Source organism: Amblyomma mixtum, chromosome 6 (genome assembly GCF_055824585.1).
Source record: "Amblyomma mixtum isolate Tamu chromosome 6, ASM5582458v1, whole genome shotgun sequence".
Classification (NCBI taxonomy): Eukaryota; Metazoa; Arthropoda; class Arachnida; order Ixodida; family Ixodidae; genus Amblyomma; species Amblyomma mixtum.
This window is the reverse complement of record NC_143017.1, coordinates 160,397,678-160,411,477: the sequence shown is the minus strand read 5'-3', so window position 1 is coordinate 160,411,477 and position 13,800 is coordinate 160,397,678. Positions and strand designations below refer to the sequence as shown.

The following is a 13,800-nucleotide window of genomic DNA, read 5'->3' as shown; positions in this document are numbered from 1 at the left end:
GCGCGGCCATGTCACCGTGTGCGGCTGTGATAGGTGTAAGCGGCGAGGGGACACTGCCATGCTGGCCACGCTGCTCTGACGATGTCAGTGCCAAGGCCAAGCCAAAGCAAAGACATACCTTATGCATGCAAGGGGCAAGCACAACTGCCCCTTTTGGGCAAAAGTACAAGACTAAGGCACTGGAACCAGTGTGCCCTGATCATCTTGATAACATCCCCTTCCCTAGACAAACCGACACACAAGTGTAAACTAGCCAGCACCACTAGCTGTGAAGGAGATGAGAATGTATTGACAGTAATGGCTACATCGCAGCACATCCTTCTGATGGGAATTCACAGGTCATAGCACACAATATACCATATATTGCCGCGTATAAGTTGTCCTTTTATTATAAAAATGACCATTCTAAATTGGATGGTCAATGTATATGGGGTGCCGACTTATTTATGAGATCTAGCATAATTTCGCCGAAACCTTGGGTAGTACATGCCCCATACTGATGCCCATGCCCGGCAAGATACATTGAACTCCATGTGTTAAAAAAAAAAGAATAGTTGTTCATTCATTTGTAAATTGGTTCCGGTAAAAAAAACATTGAATTGCGCACAGTTCGTCCAGCTCACCTATGCTGGCGGACGATTTCCCCGACAATCGGTGAGTGCTAAATAAGCAATTTGTGCCTTTGCAAACAGCAGCCTCCACGCACACTTGTCTTGATACTGTGGGGACTCGCGCCGTCTCAAGGGCAGCCTGAGCTGTTCCCTTTCGACTCCTGTGAAACTCTGTCCGCTAAAGGATTCGTTGTGTAGCTCTGGACACCATCTGCCCCACCGCTGGGCCCTCTGGTTGTGCGGGCGTCCCGGCTACACACCATGGTGTCGAGCTACGTGGTTCTCTCATTGGGGTGCAGGGGTGTGACATAGGTGCAAAGTTGTGCTCGCTCCTGAGCCGGTCACGGAGAGTTCGAGAAAAGCATGTGACAAGTCCGGAACATGGGCCAGATGCAAGTGGCAAGGTACGCGAGCGAGCATTAATCGCAGCCCCCATCGTACAGGACCCTAACATCACAAGCCGAGAGCCTCATGCCCTGCTTTTGCAGAACCTGCAAGTGCCTGGCAAAACCCGCTGAGCAACCACCGCCGCTGACTTGAGTCAGCAGTCAGTAGCGGTTCGCACTAAAGTTTTCCCGCCGCACTGGTCTGCGTGCGCCAACCCATTTCCATACGCATATCTGCTGCAGCCCACTGTCAAGTTGTGGTGTACAGTAGTAGAGGGAGTGCAATACAGTGCTTGCGCTTGTATTGTAGTTGTAGGCGGAATAAATATTTGTACTGTGGACGTGCTAATTCTCTTGGAGTGACAGCGCACGAGTATGGCAAGAGCAGACTGGGCCCCTTGCGGCTTGGTACTCGAACCACACAACGGGTCTCTTTCTTCGCACACTGCAGAGACATGTAAGGAAGCTCACTCTTGGGCTAAACGCTGACACTGTGCAAGGAGGCAATGCAAAGTACAGCAGCAATGAACATGGGGGTACGCTGGACAACATGCTTTGCAGTCACTTTTTTCACCAGCTATTTTTATTTGCAAAATTTCAAGGGTGAGGATAAAGGCCAATTATTCAAGACTAGATACAAAAGCACCAAGTGCCACCAATACCTGCAAACAATCTGAAATTTGTCCACCAGATAAAAACAACCCAAGGTCAGACAGCTGCAGATGCCAGCAGAGAAACAGGGTTACGTACCAATGGGCTTCAGGGGTGCGATGTCTGCCAGTAGGGTGTAGAAGACTCGAAAGGCCACACGGTTGAGAGAGTGCAGCAGCAAGCTGCGCTCCACATTCTGTCGCTGGTCTGCCATCGGGTTGAAATAGCTATTTCGGAGCAGTTCGGACAGCTTCAGTGAGAGTTCTGGCTTGTCATCGGCCATCAATGGCAGCAGTTCTTTTGGTTCCACCACATCCCAAAACTGCAATTCACAGTGCTCGCTATCATAACTTCAATGCAATTTGCCAAGAGACCACACACTGAAAACAAATTTCAGCCAGCAACATCTCGTAAGAGGGTAATACGAAGGCTGTTTGTGGCCAAAAATGAGAAGAAAGGCATGATGGTAGCACAGGGAGCTGAGCTCGGATCAACTTAATCTTGTGAGAAGGTTATGAGGAGGGGAAAGGCATAGAAACCATTGGTCACCTGAGCTCAACGGAATTAGGATTTAAAAAAGAAGCACCTCATCAGCAGTGGGAGGGCACATGCATTCTTCCAGCAGTCTCGTGCAGCATTCACTGATATGCCATCTTTTTCACAAAGGGACACTACAATGAATTTCAACTGTGGCTGCACATTCCAGAATGAGCTGAGGAAAATATTCAATCTTAGTTTTAGTGTGAAAGCCCTACTTAACGCGGTCCCAACCAAGAATCTTGTGTGAAGCCTCTGAGTAACCGAGGTAAGCTCGGGTTAGTTCGGAGGAGCGTTACTCAAGCTGCAGCCAATGGGAGGGTGACCTTGGCCAAACCTAGCATAGCACCTGCCCATAAAAAAATTAAAATATTGCCACAAATGGGTTTCGCACAAGCAGCCGCACGAACAGATCAGCTTCGCTGACCACTGCACGAGAGCACTGAGCACTATGCTATCGCTGCAGCCGATCAGGCCTCATGTTAAACTGCAGCACACTCTTGCACTGTGCATTGCACATCATCGGTGCCATCAACTTCCATCTGCATTGCAAACAGATGAGATCAGCTTAACCTTGAGCAGAGCTTAACCTGAGTCTAATGTCGTCACCAGACCTGCCGACGGCCAAGCAAAGCAAAACCATGAGCCAACCGGGCCTAACACGTGCTTTTGGGCATCTACTCAGTTTAACTACGTTGAAACCCTACTGCTTTTTTATATATAAAATGCAGAAATAGAAAAAAAAAGACATCAGGAATCCACCATCAAATGTATTAGCTAATGAATGTAATGCAATCATCAGTTTGGTCATGCTGGCACAACTACTGGCTCATGCTCTAGAACTGAGGCAACACACACAAGCCAGGCCATGCCAAGGGCTTCTCTCAGAACAGATATCCCAGACACTCAATCGTAGGTATTTAACAAGTCACAGACGATGTTGCAGTTCACACTTAGAGTACACAAATGCGAAAATCCTCACTGCAGACACCACTCTTGTAAATAAAATGCATCCAAACATGAATCAGGAGCGCTGAATGTGATATGGGGACTTGAGACTTTGGCTTCAGGATGGAGATGGATCATGCATGAAGGTCTTTAGTAATCTATCGCAGTCTGAGTAATCTAACTGATACAGGCCAACTTAAATTTGTCTTCAGTGTCCCGTTAAAGAAAGAACTGTACTTAAGTTTGTTTTCACAAATATTGATGCCTGTCAGCAGGTGTTGACTGGTATGCATCATAATTTCAATCAAACAACTTTGGTTTCCACAGAACCATCACACCTTGAATCCAGGTATCCTCCGTGCTGCAAGTAGAAGGGAGACGTAGGATATCTGAACAAGGCAAACATCCTCCAGGCTCTCCTTGTTCTGGGCAATGAGTGTCTTCAGCAGTGCGTGAGCCTTTGGGTTCCCAGCCATATAGGAAAGTCCCTGTAAGGTAGTATTGGCAGGTCTCTGTGTGCATGTGGTTGTATTTTAAAACAAGATAGAAGCCCCTGTGCTGAAGAGTAATAAAGCTAGCAAAACAGTACTTAAGGCCAGAATTTTAGGTGCCACAAACAAGACAATGCAGAAAATATAAGAAATACAGAAAAGAAAAGAATAAACAGTTTAGTACACGAGGGGTGGTGAATAAGTTGTGCCTGCTGGGCTGTATATTGCACTGAAATAAATGTCTGGAATGTCATCTTTTTCATTTTGAATTTGTCTTTTCCAGCATCGCAATACTTTTCAATGTGGTCCCCAGAAGCAGCAAGACCACCAATAGGCACCATATCAAAAGAGTGCCGAGCTCCTGGGAAAGATTTTTTTTTACTATTTTTTTTATGGGTGGTCAACGTCCCAAAACGACTCAGGCTATGAGGGACGCCATAGTGAAGGGCGTCGGAAATTTCGACCACCTGGGGTTCTTTAACGTGCACTAACATCGCGCAGTACATGGGCCTCTAGTATTTTGCCTCCTTTCAAATGTGACCACTAGAGTCTTTTGGGTCAGCACCCGAGCGCCATACACTGTGGCGGCCCTCCCGGGAAAGAGGACTTTCAAAGCTTCCAACTGAATGGGACACTTTTGAAGTGCATGACTCCGTAGGAAAAAATTTCAGCACAAGAGGAAAAACAGCCCTTGCAGAGGGCACTTGCCTCAAAAAGCACATCAAAGAAAAATGGGAAGCCCCTTGCTTCTCACAGCAGAATACTAGACCATTTAGCACAGCATAGCCTTTTAAAAGAAGCTATTCAAAAATAAAATAGACTGGATATAATTGGCACGAGTCCCTCTTCAAAATGTATAGCTCTCCTGTACTGAAACTGAGCATGTCAACTTGGTGACAGCGATAGCGACAAGCACACTTGGCAGTTGTTAAGATCAGAATGGCCGTGGCTCCAAGCGACACAAAAAAGGCCTAACTCGAGGTCAGAGAGCGGCCTGCGTCCTGCAGTGTACTGAGCCAAACAGCTAAAGATGATCAAATTTAGAGATTATCAGCAAGTACGATGTTGTCTACAGTCCTGCGCATCGCAGAATTGCCTTCATGTCATTTCAATTCTGCACAAACAATCTACTCATGTGCATACGAAACACACCATACCTTCCTTGCATGGCTAACAGAAAATTGTGAGAGTGCGCTAGTGGTGGCTAAGAAAGAACAGTATTTACAAAGTAAGTTAGCAAAGTTATGGCAATAATATACAAGCACAGCAGATTCAAGTAGAGCAAATGTAAGCATCAATTCGATAGGAGCAAAATTGCAACATTATCTCAAAAGAGCGCATGTGTATCCCCCTCACCTTATTGACTTTTATTCTTGATTCCAAGGAGTTCATGTCCTTGGCATTCTTGCTGATCAAATCTTTCCCAAGTGCCCTTCGTTCCTGAAAGTAGAGGGAATTACGCTACTAACTATGTCACGATTCCTACAATACATGAGGAAGTATCTCGTTGATGCATGAAATATCCACGAAACAGGACAAAGAAAAGGGATAACTGGCAACATTTTGGAAGGCCTTCACTTACGTGAATGGGAATAATTTCGAAGAAGTCAGTCAGCACTCTTAGGACACCCTCAACTGCCACTACTCGAACATCAGGACATGCGTCACACAAGAGGTCCTGCGAAATACACACAAAAAAATAAATGCACCACTTCATTCAACCACAAGTATGGGAGTTCTTGGTGATAACATACTACACCAATGTTAAAGCTAAAGCTCGTCTGCAAGATGAGTGGTGAAGTTCTGTGATAGCCATTTTAGAGCGCAGCTCTTAAGCGCCCATTCGTGGGTTGAGCCGCGTCGCCACCGTCGATGTAACCGAGCCAACCATAAATAAATAAATTAATTAATAAAAACAAACATTGCCGCGACTGGGATTCGAACCCACGGTGCTGCGAACAGATCAGCTTCGCTAGGCACTGCATGAGAGCACTAGGCTATTGCAACAGCCAATCAAGTTTCGTGTTAAACTGCAACACACTCTCGCGTTGTGCAATGAACACAGTCATCTTCTTCAAATAATACTACTATTGAACTAATATCGCCACCAGATGTGCCAACGACCCCGTAAAGCAAAACAATGACCCAACAAAGCCTGGGACACCGACAGAGCTGTGCTCAAATTTCGGATTAGGGAGAGTCGTAATAGTCCTTAGAATTTTTTCTCACTTCAACTAAATTAAAAATTATACTCTGCAATGACTTTCAGAAAGCATTTGTTAAAAAAAAGAACTTATCTCCACAATTTTTTTTTTTAGCCTGCAAAATTTCAGGGCACTTAAGGACAGCAGAAAGATTTAAAGTGACCTGAACCTCGGAGAACTTTTTTTGAATGCGATAGTGTTAGAGGTGTCACACCAAAAACCCCGCCGATGTCCGGAGTCATGAAATTCACCGATTGGTCAAAGGAGGCTACATGACCTTGTGACATCATTACAACCTGCCCACTGTGTCGTGAGTAACCTAGTTTCTAGACAGCAACCTAGAAAGAGGATCAAAATAAAAAATCACAAAAAAAAACGCAATACATGCAAATGTCAGCACCAACATAGCTACTGCAGCTATAGCAGTGCTGCACTAAACTGCGATAAATGTGAAATCTAACCCTATCTCAATCCACTCATAAGGTGATTTAAGCGTCCCCACAGTTATTATTATTCTTTTTAGTGCTAAATTCAGTACATGAATGAGATATGTTCAGCAACTATTTATGCATGTTAAACAGAAAACAGCATTTAACGAGCTTTGCGCTGCAAGTTGCTGTGTTTGTTCCTCAAGCAAAAAGATCTTTCACACGGTGCCAGTGATTGAACTCACAAATTCTGCTAGCCCCAGGACGTGTCCTCACAAAGTGGGATGTCTTGAACAAGTACGCAACTGGCTGGCCTTCTTCCAAATGACTAACTTTCCCAGTCACACTACATCGGCACTATCACAACACGTTTTGTTTGTTAAGCCCTAGATGAGAAACAAGTGTATCCCAAATCCAGGAAGCGAGCAGGTGCGCCGGCAATCCAAGAAAGGCCTCCCGAGACAGCAACAAGTTTCTGTTAAGCATCGAAGGCTTTAGAAGCTCTTCAGTTTTCAGCACTATTTCTACAGCACCAAACTTTTTCGCTTCAGAAGCCACATGACTGCAATGGTGCATTGTTGGTAAGAACTGCTTAAAAATAGAAGACAGAAGAAAGAAACCTCACATGCATCACTTCAAAGTGTGTCACCAACTCTTGCTGCAGATCGTTCTCCACAAGTGGGAAGGAGTCGAAAAAGATCTTGGCAGCAGCGTAACGGATCTTGTAGTGCAGGGCCTGGGTTAAGGAAAAGGAGCAGGACATGAAAAAGAAAACATGCAAGACTCACTTGCTGTATCGAACAAATCATTTACAGTGAAACCTCGTTAATTTGGACACCTTGATAATTTGGCCTGTCAGTGAGGTCCCGCCCAACACACATGCAAGTCTATGGCCCTGATTGCTCGCTAATTCGGACAGGTTCCCGGAGGTAGACCATGCTAAGGTAAGGTAAGACTGGAATGCAAAAGGTGCCTGTGTGCTGCAAATTAATCCGAAGTCTTCCACTACAGCATCCCTCATAGTCCTATCCCTCATAGCCCAAGTGTCTCTTTAGGATGTTAAACCTTACAATTTGCAACCTCACAATTTACATACAGGCGTGCGCAAAAGTGGAGAGACTATGCGAGTGGGGATGACTGCAATTTTTCTGTATATGAAGGCATGCCTGGCAGAAGTGTGTGGGCTAACACGCTAACATATTTTTTATCCCTCACAGTCGCTGCACCGTGAGAAAGCACTGGCATGCAGTTCTGTTTGCTCGTGTGGTCTCTCCACTTTTGCGCAGCGGTGTACATAAATTGCATGATGCAGTATCGCCCGTGCACCTTAGACGTGTGCGAAACAGCAGGCGTGATGGCTGTCAGAGGGCCCTGGCAACGAAAACATCCAACCGCATAGTTCTAGTTTCGCTTTTCTGAGCCCCGCGCCAGCCCGCGCCACGGTGGCTATCAGCTGCACACCAGCCGGCCAACTGAGATCAGCTGCATGCAGTTTTGGATGCTGATTCACAAGTCGCTAGTCTCCTTTTTTTTTTTTATAGCGACAGCTGTTAAGGGCAGGCTTCCCGATTGTACAGCGTTGTTGATGTAACAGGAAGGGCAATCGATGAGAAGTGGCGCCCTCTGTGCACCGCGGCACGAACTAATGTTTGTGACGTTCACACGTTTGCACACAGAGGGCGTCACACCGTGTCAGAGTGAATGGCGCATTCACCACTGCAACTGGCTGTCGCTGAGTCTCGTTACACAGGCACGGTAACCGTATTTTTAAGTTCCTTTTGCTTCTTCCTCTCTGCGTCAACAAGCTTTGCAAAAGCCAACAATGCAAGCTATAAAGGCACCATCATATGGCACGTGCTTCATGAATAACGTCAACTGGTGTTACACATGCCCTTCATTTATGATGTATGCCTTGAAACCACTTGCCTTGAAACCACACCACAGAATGGGAAGGTAGCACCGATACAGCATATCACTGATGCTCCTCTCCTTTCGTGCCAGATGCAGCTCTTTTAAAAACTGCAAATAAAATAAGAAGTACTGCCCTGTAAACCTGAGACCTACCTTAAAGCATATGGCCTATGTGACGATGGTTAATGAAGGAAGCAGCACACAAACTGGAACATAAGAAAGCAAGATCATCATGCTGAGCTGTGCCCCCCCAGTGCAATCTGCGTGCCACTTCTGTCAATATAGGTAAGATATGCTGGTAAAGTCAAACACGATTTGAAATTCCAATGTATTTTGGAGAATACCCCAAGGTGAAGTAGCCATATATATGGCTGCGAAGGAAAGCTAGAGAGATTTTTTAGAACCTTCGCAGTTGAAAAGAAATTGGCTGGGGAAAAACTGGGCCCCCGCCTCTTTAGAGCATGCGATCTGACTGAACTAATCAGGACACCAGCAATCTCATGGCATGGTCAGGCCACACCAGCCAACAATTTGAACAAGGAACAATGTTAGCATAATATTTTTTTGCAGTATGGTACAGAAGATTTCAATTATGACAGCAATTACTTAAATCATGACAAATTTTTCTTCCAAGTCAACGATTCTGACACAACTGTGTAGCTTTCCTTTGAAGCTATGCGACTGCGCTCAGGTGGATTCCAATCAGTGACTACTCCTTTAACAAGTTCACTGCGTCATGAGTAACCGTTGGATCTAGCCACGTATGCAAGCTGTACGGCCACAAATACTGAGTCATATAATAAAGCCATGGGGAAGCTCAGAAAGTTTCAATGAGACCGCCAAAAACAAAATTGCAAAGTAGCTATTGCCATCTGTTGGCGTCTCAAAGAAGCTGGTTTCACCAGCGCCTCATTGGTGGATCACGCAACACCCAAGAATTGCAAAAATTCAAGAACCTGCATTACAGTGAAGAATGCTTGGTGCATACAGAAATGATGTCAGATATGAGGTGACTGAATGCCAAGATCGCTTAGATGAGACTTGCCGGCCAGATTCTGAATGACAAAGCATGTTAAGGTTGGTGTCTGTGCCTCTCACATGCACCGCTTATGAACTGAAAGCAAATTTGCAGAACAAGCCCTTGGTTCAAAAGTTCGGTGCAATCTGAGGTGAAACAGAAAACTCCAGAGACGGAAACAGCATCCTTGAAGGCACTGCTACCACGAAGGGCACAAGGAGAACAGTTCAAAAAGAAATGTGCTTCAATCAGACACAAGTGCAAAGCACTCACCTTGTGCAAGTTAGCACGGTGGCTCTCGGCATAGTCTCCGTTCACAGTGTAGAACATTACATTCTGGAGATGTGATTGAAGAACCTGCAGAGGCACAGTAGCAAAGAAGCACAAAACACTTGACCAACCCAGTGAGGTGAGGCACCAAAACACTCCGTAGCATTGAACGTTAAGTTAGCTGGAAGGGCTGTGATGCATTTCTAGTGGTGTAGATTGAAGGCATTGAAGACAAATGTCTACAATACAATGCCCATCATTCATTAAAAAAATTTAATGAGCTAGCACTAAAAGCCCCACTGTGAAGAAAAAAAAATGGATGATTTAGTATGGTTAGGCTAAATACGAATTAGGTGTGCTAGCACTTTGGTTCTGTTTAGATTTGGTTTTATGGAGGTTTAACATCCCAAAGCGACTCGGGCTATAAGGGACACCGTAGTGGAGGTCTCTGAATAATATTGACCACATGGGGTTTTCTGAAGTGCAGTGACATCGCACAGCATACAGGCTTCTGCATTTTGCCTCCACAGAAATGAGACGGCCGCAGCCGGGATTGAATCCATGTCCCTTGGGTCAGCAGATGAGCCCCATAACCACTGAGCCACCATGGTGGCAGGTGGTTTCGGTTTAGGGTCGAGGCTCATTTTTAAAGGTCAAGCAAGCTTCAGACAAAGATTGGCAAAATCGGAGAGTGAGGAGGCCTTCGTACTAGTGCACTAAAACTAAAGGGGACGCTTAAGCTTTGCCATAAAGTGGTGATGGATTTTTACGGTTCAAGGGTATCCGTGGCCAAAGAGCGCATGGCACAAGGTATTTTTCTTCTACTCAAGGTGGGGCCGAAGACCCGTTTCACCAAGCATTTCACCCCATATAAGTTGAGCACCAGACCGGGGGAAAGCTTGTACCTACTGTATCACCGGTAGGTACCTGGCGGCACTGGGTATCGAACCCCGCACCTCCCGCATTCTTGGTGGATGCTCAGACCACTAGACCACCGCTGGGGTTGCTTCGCCATAAGGATATGACGTGATAGTGTTAACGTGTTACTGCCCTTATATGCCAAATTGATCCTTCTCTACATTACATTCATAGATCTCTGGCAGTCCTCACACAACTCCTAGCACAGTAGCGCAGCGGTTTAGCGATGCGCCACTACCCTAAGATGGCAAGTACTGCCATCGGTGGAACTTGTGAGATCCAGGAGCAACCTCTCGCGACCAGTCATTAACTGAGCTGCCACCTGCCACGATGGGCAGGTAGTGATGAAATCACAAGTTCCCGTGACTTAGGTCACTTCAGCCAGTCACTTCAATTCAATTCAATTTATTCTCCAGTTATACACTGGAACGTTCTCTGGGCTAAAAGGACCGACTGGGCCTTGACTGAGTCCCGGGGACGTTTACAGGGCAGTGACAGCCAGTATACATAGAGAAATGCTATACAGTACAGGATTAAACAGTGTGTGAGAAACGCTATACAGTACAGTATTAAACAGTGTATATAATAAAAAGTACATACATAAATACAAAGCACACAAAAGAGGACACAGGGTTGCTAGAGGTAAGGGTTGCTCTCTTCCTCTCCACAGCGCAGCACAGCTGTTCAGCTTGGATGGACGGCGTAGTATTGTGTACAGTTGCCACCTGCCACGGTAGGTACAGGGAACAGCCACCTGCCATGGTTGGCAGGTGGAAAAGGAGAAAGGGAAATTCTCCTTTCCACATGTAGGAGAGGAGGATGAGGGAGAGGCCAGAAGATGGGTGCCACACGAAGAACACCCTCCAAAAAATGACTCAGTAAAATTCATTAAGGACTAACAATGACTACAAATGAATCAGCAAAAATGAAAATGACTTCAAATTACACAGCAAAGCTCCTCAGCAGTCTTCTCACCAATATGAGCAAAAAAATAGATGACAAAATGTATGAGAAAATATGAAGAGAAGACAAGAAGTAGAAGAGAAGCAGTTAAAGGCAAGAAGACCTAATGCTAATGCACTGTCATTTCATAATAGTAATGAAGTGCCTCCTAATTTTTTTTAATGCGCTAGAACTAGGGCTTCCATTCTGCCAAAAAGCAATTGTCTGTTTATTAGCTAGGTCTCTCCGCAACCTGGAAGAGCTGGGTGCCAACCACCGGCGTGGCAGGTGGGCCACCTAAGTCACGGGACCTTATGGTGTCAACGTAGTCTGTCCACCGTGGAGTGGCACGTCGCTCATCCACTGCACCAGGAGTGATACGAGGACCCCCAAGAGTCAGAGAATGACCAATTCTACTACAGTACAAATCTAAAATGATGCAATATCATGCCAACCTAAATCACATGATATATCAAACCAAGATAGGCTAGTTCAAATCAAGCAAAACCATGGAAAGTTAGAAAGCGGGATACGCAGTTATCGATGCGAAGAGAGGTGGGAGATGGTGGCAAAGTAGTGGTAGGCGGGCAACTGCAGCGGCGAGTGAAAGAGGGTGCGGCACCACTGCCTGCAGCCCGTCTTCATTGTTGGAGTGGGAAGCAGTCTACCAAGCAATGAAGTACACAAAGCTGGCCCCCCACATGGGCTGCTCGCAAAGGGTGGCGACGGCAACTGGTGGTGGAAAGTCAGCATAGTCAGTGTGAACAGTTCCAGGTTGGGAGCAATCACTGGGGCAAAAAGTAGAGGTGATCGGGAGAACTGGGGTGGCACAGTGCTCCTGGCATCAGCCGGGTGCCTGTGCTCAACAATGGAACAATTGGCACCCCAGTATTCGGAGGCAAGGGATGACACTGAAGAGCCCGAGATGACGAAGTCGTGCACCGGGCGTGGAGCGTCCCCGGTGGCAATGGAAGAGGAGGTGCTTGAAGAGGCGGGTGGAGCAAGCCCGTGTGGGAACCACAGTGGAAAAGGAGACAGCCGATGGAGAAGGTTCAAACAGTTCAAGCTTCAAGCAGTTCAGCATCCTTCCATGGATACCTAGGTCTCCTAGGTCGCGGAGAATCCCAAACCTCCACGTAGTATCGTAAGCCTTCTCCATACGAAAGAAAACCACTCGACAGTGCTGTTTGTATATGTACTCTTCTTGTGCAGTGTTTTTCAAAGCAGACTGTTTGCATATGAACGCTTCTCGCACTGTGTTTTCAAGGCAGACAAGATGATCAGTTGTTGAACATCCTTTTTTAAATCCACATTGGTGAACGTCAAGGTGTTCACGGAATTATTGTACTAGCGCATGATAATTGATGATTAGTCCCAAGCTAAACCATCCTGCACTCTTCACCTTCCACCTTCTTGCAACACAGTGGTTTAACACATTCGCTTCCAAAGACTACACTTTGCCATCCGTTCGTCCCGTCCCGTCCATTTCATTTGCTCTAAAGCTGCGATTGTCTTGAGAGCCGAATGAAATAAAAATTTCTCGCATGTAACGTCTTCAGCGTAATTACCGTTATTTCCTGCAATCCGGTTCGTGCTGTGTGCTCGCGGAGGAAACAGCCGAAGTGAATGGGTTAAAGCAAACTTTTAGGTAAGTTTTAATTGAAAGGGCGTTGAAACACCTTGTGAGGAGAGCTTATGAACTCAATTACTACACTGTGTCGTCATGAACCCATGAGCCAAATAATACACTTCGACTCTATACACAGCCATGAACTCACAACTACGTGCGAAAGTTGGAGAGCCCTTTCCAGCGAATGTTTTATACTCGCACCCTCCTCCATTTCACACTCCTGCGTATGTCGGTTGAGAGATGGCTATTAAGATTCTTTCCGACGTCGCGCAGCTACCATGGCTGCGGCCAGCCAGCTGTGTCTCACCAGCGGTTCAAGACGCTCCGTCCCCTGGCGAATTCCCGCATGCATCGGAGGCAGCGGTGAGGCCAGTGAGAGGAGCCAGTGGAGGAACGCCAAGCTTTCAGCACACAAAAAGTGACGAGCTAAGAGCGAAAGATGCGAAAATGCTAAAATTCAAATTTTTACTACAGATAACTCAGCTTTTACAGAACACATTAAAAATATTCTCACTGGAGGGTATTCATGAAGCAGCGTCCTTTAACAACCCAGACACACTTCGCCTTTATTGAGAGCCCCTTCCAGAGCCCCTTTAAGCGCAAACTAGTTTGTTTTTTTTTTTTGCACCAAGTTTGAAGCGCAATTTCACATGCAGTTTGAAAGAGAAGGCTGGCTATAAGAGCTAAAAGCACTTAGTACTTTTCTACTGGTTTGAGAATAAGTATATGAATATGAAGAGTAGCATCTCACCGAGGCCTGTGGCTGGTCTTCCACTGCTTTCCATGCAAGGATGTAAGCTTGAGCCAGCATTTGTACATGTTCACTGAAACATATAACCCAGTGAAATGACCTAA

At 46.0% G+C, this 13,800-nt stretch overlaps 1 protein-coding gene across 1 annotated transcript in view; it reads right to left on the bottom strand.

Annotated features, from left to right (window-relative positions):
- Nucleotides 1-13,800, bottom strand: part of LOC149340986 (condensin-2 complex subunit G2-like) — a 46,291-nt gene that overhangs the window by 16,786 nt on the left and 15,705 nt on the right. The window contains exons 7-14 of the mRNA XM_089549939.1: nt 13,697-13,769; nt 9,459-9,542; nt 8,183-8,275; nt 6,882-6,992; nt 5,207-5,302; nt 4,981-5,064; nt 3,472-3,621; nt 1,748-1,970 (exon numbers count right to left, since the gene is read on the bottom strand). Coding sequence (XP_089406065.1) covers nt 1,748-1,970; nt 3,472-3,621; nt 4,981-5,064; nt 5,207-5,302; nt 6,882-6,992; nt 8,183-8,275; nt 9,459-9,542; nt 13,697-13,769 — 914 coding nt within the window. The remainder of the gene's footprint in view (nt 1-1,747; nt 1,971-3,471; nt 3,622-4,980; nt 5,065-5,206; nt 5,303-6,881; nt 6,993-8,182; nt 8,276-9,458; nt 9,543-13,696; nt 13,770-13,800) is intronic.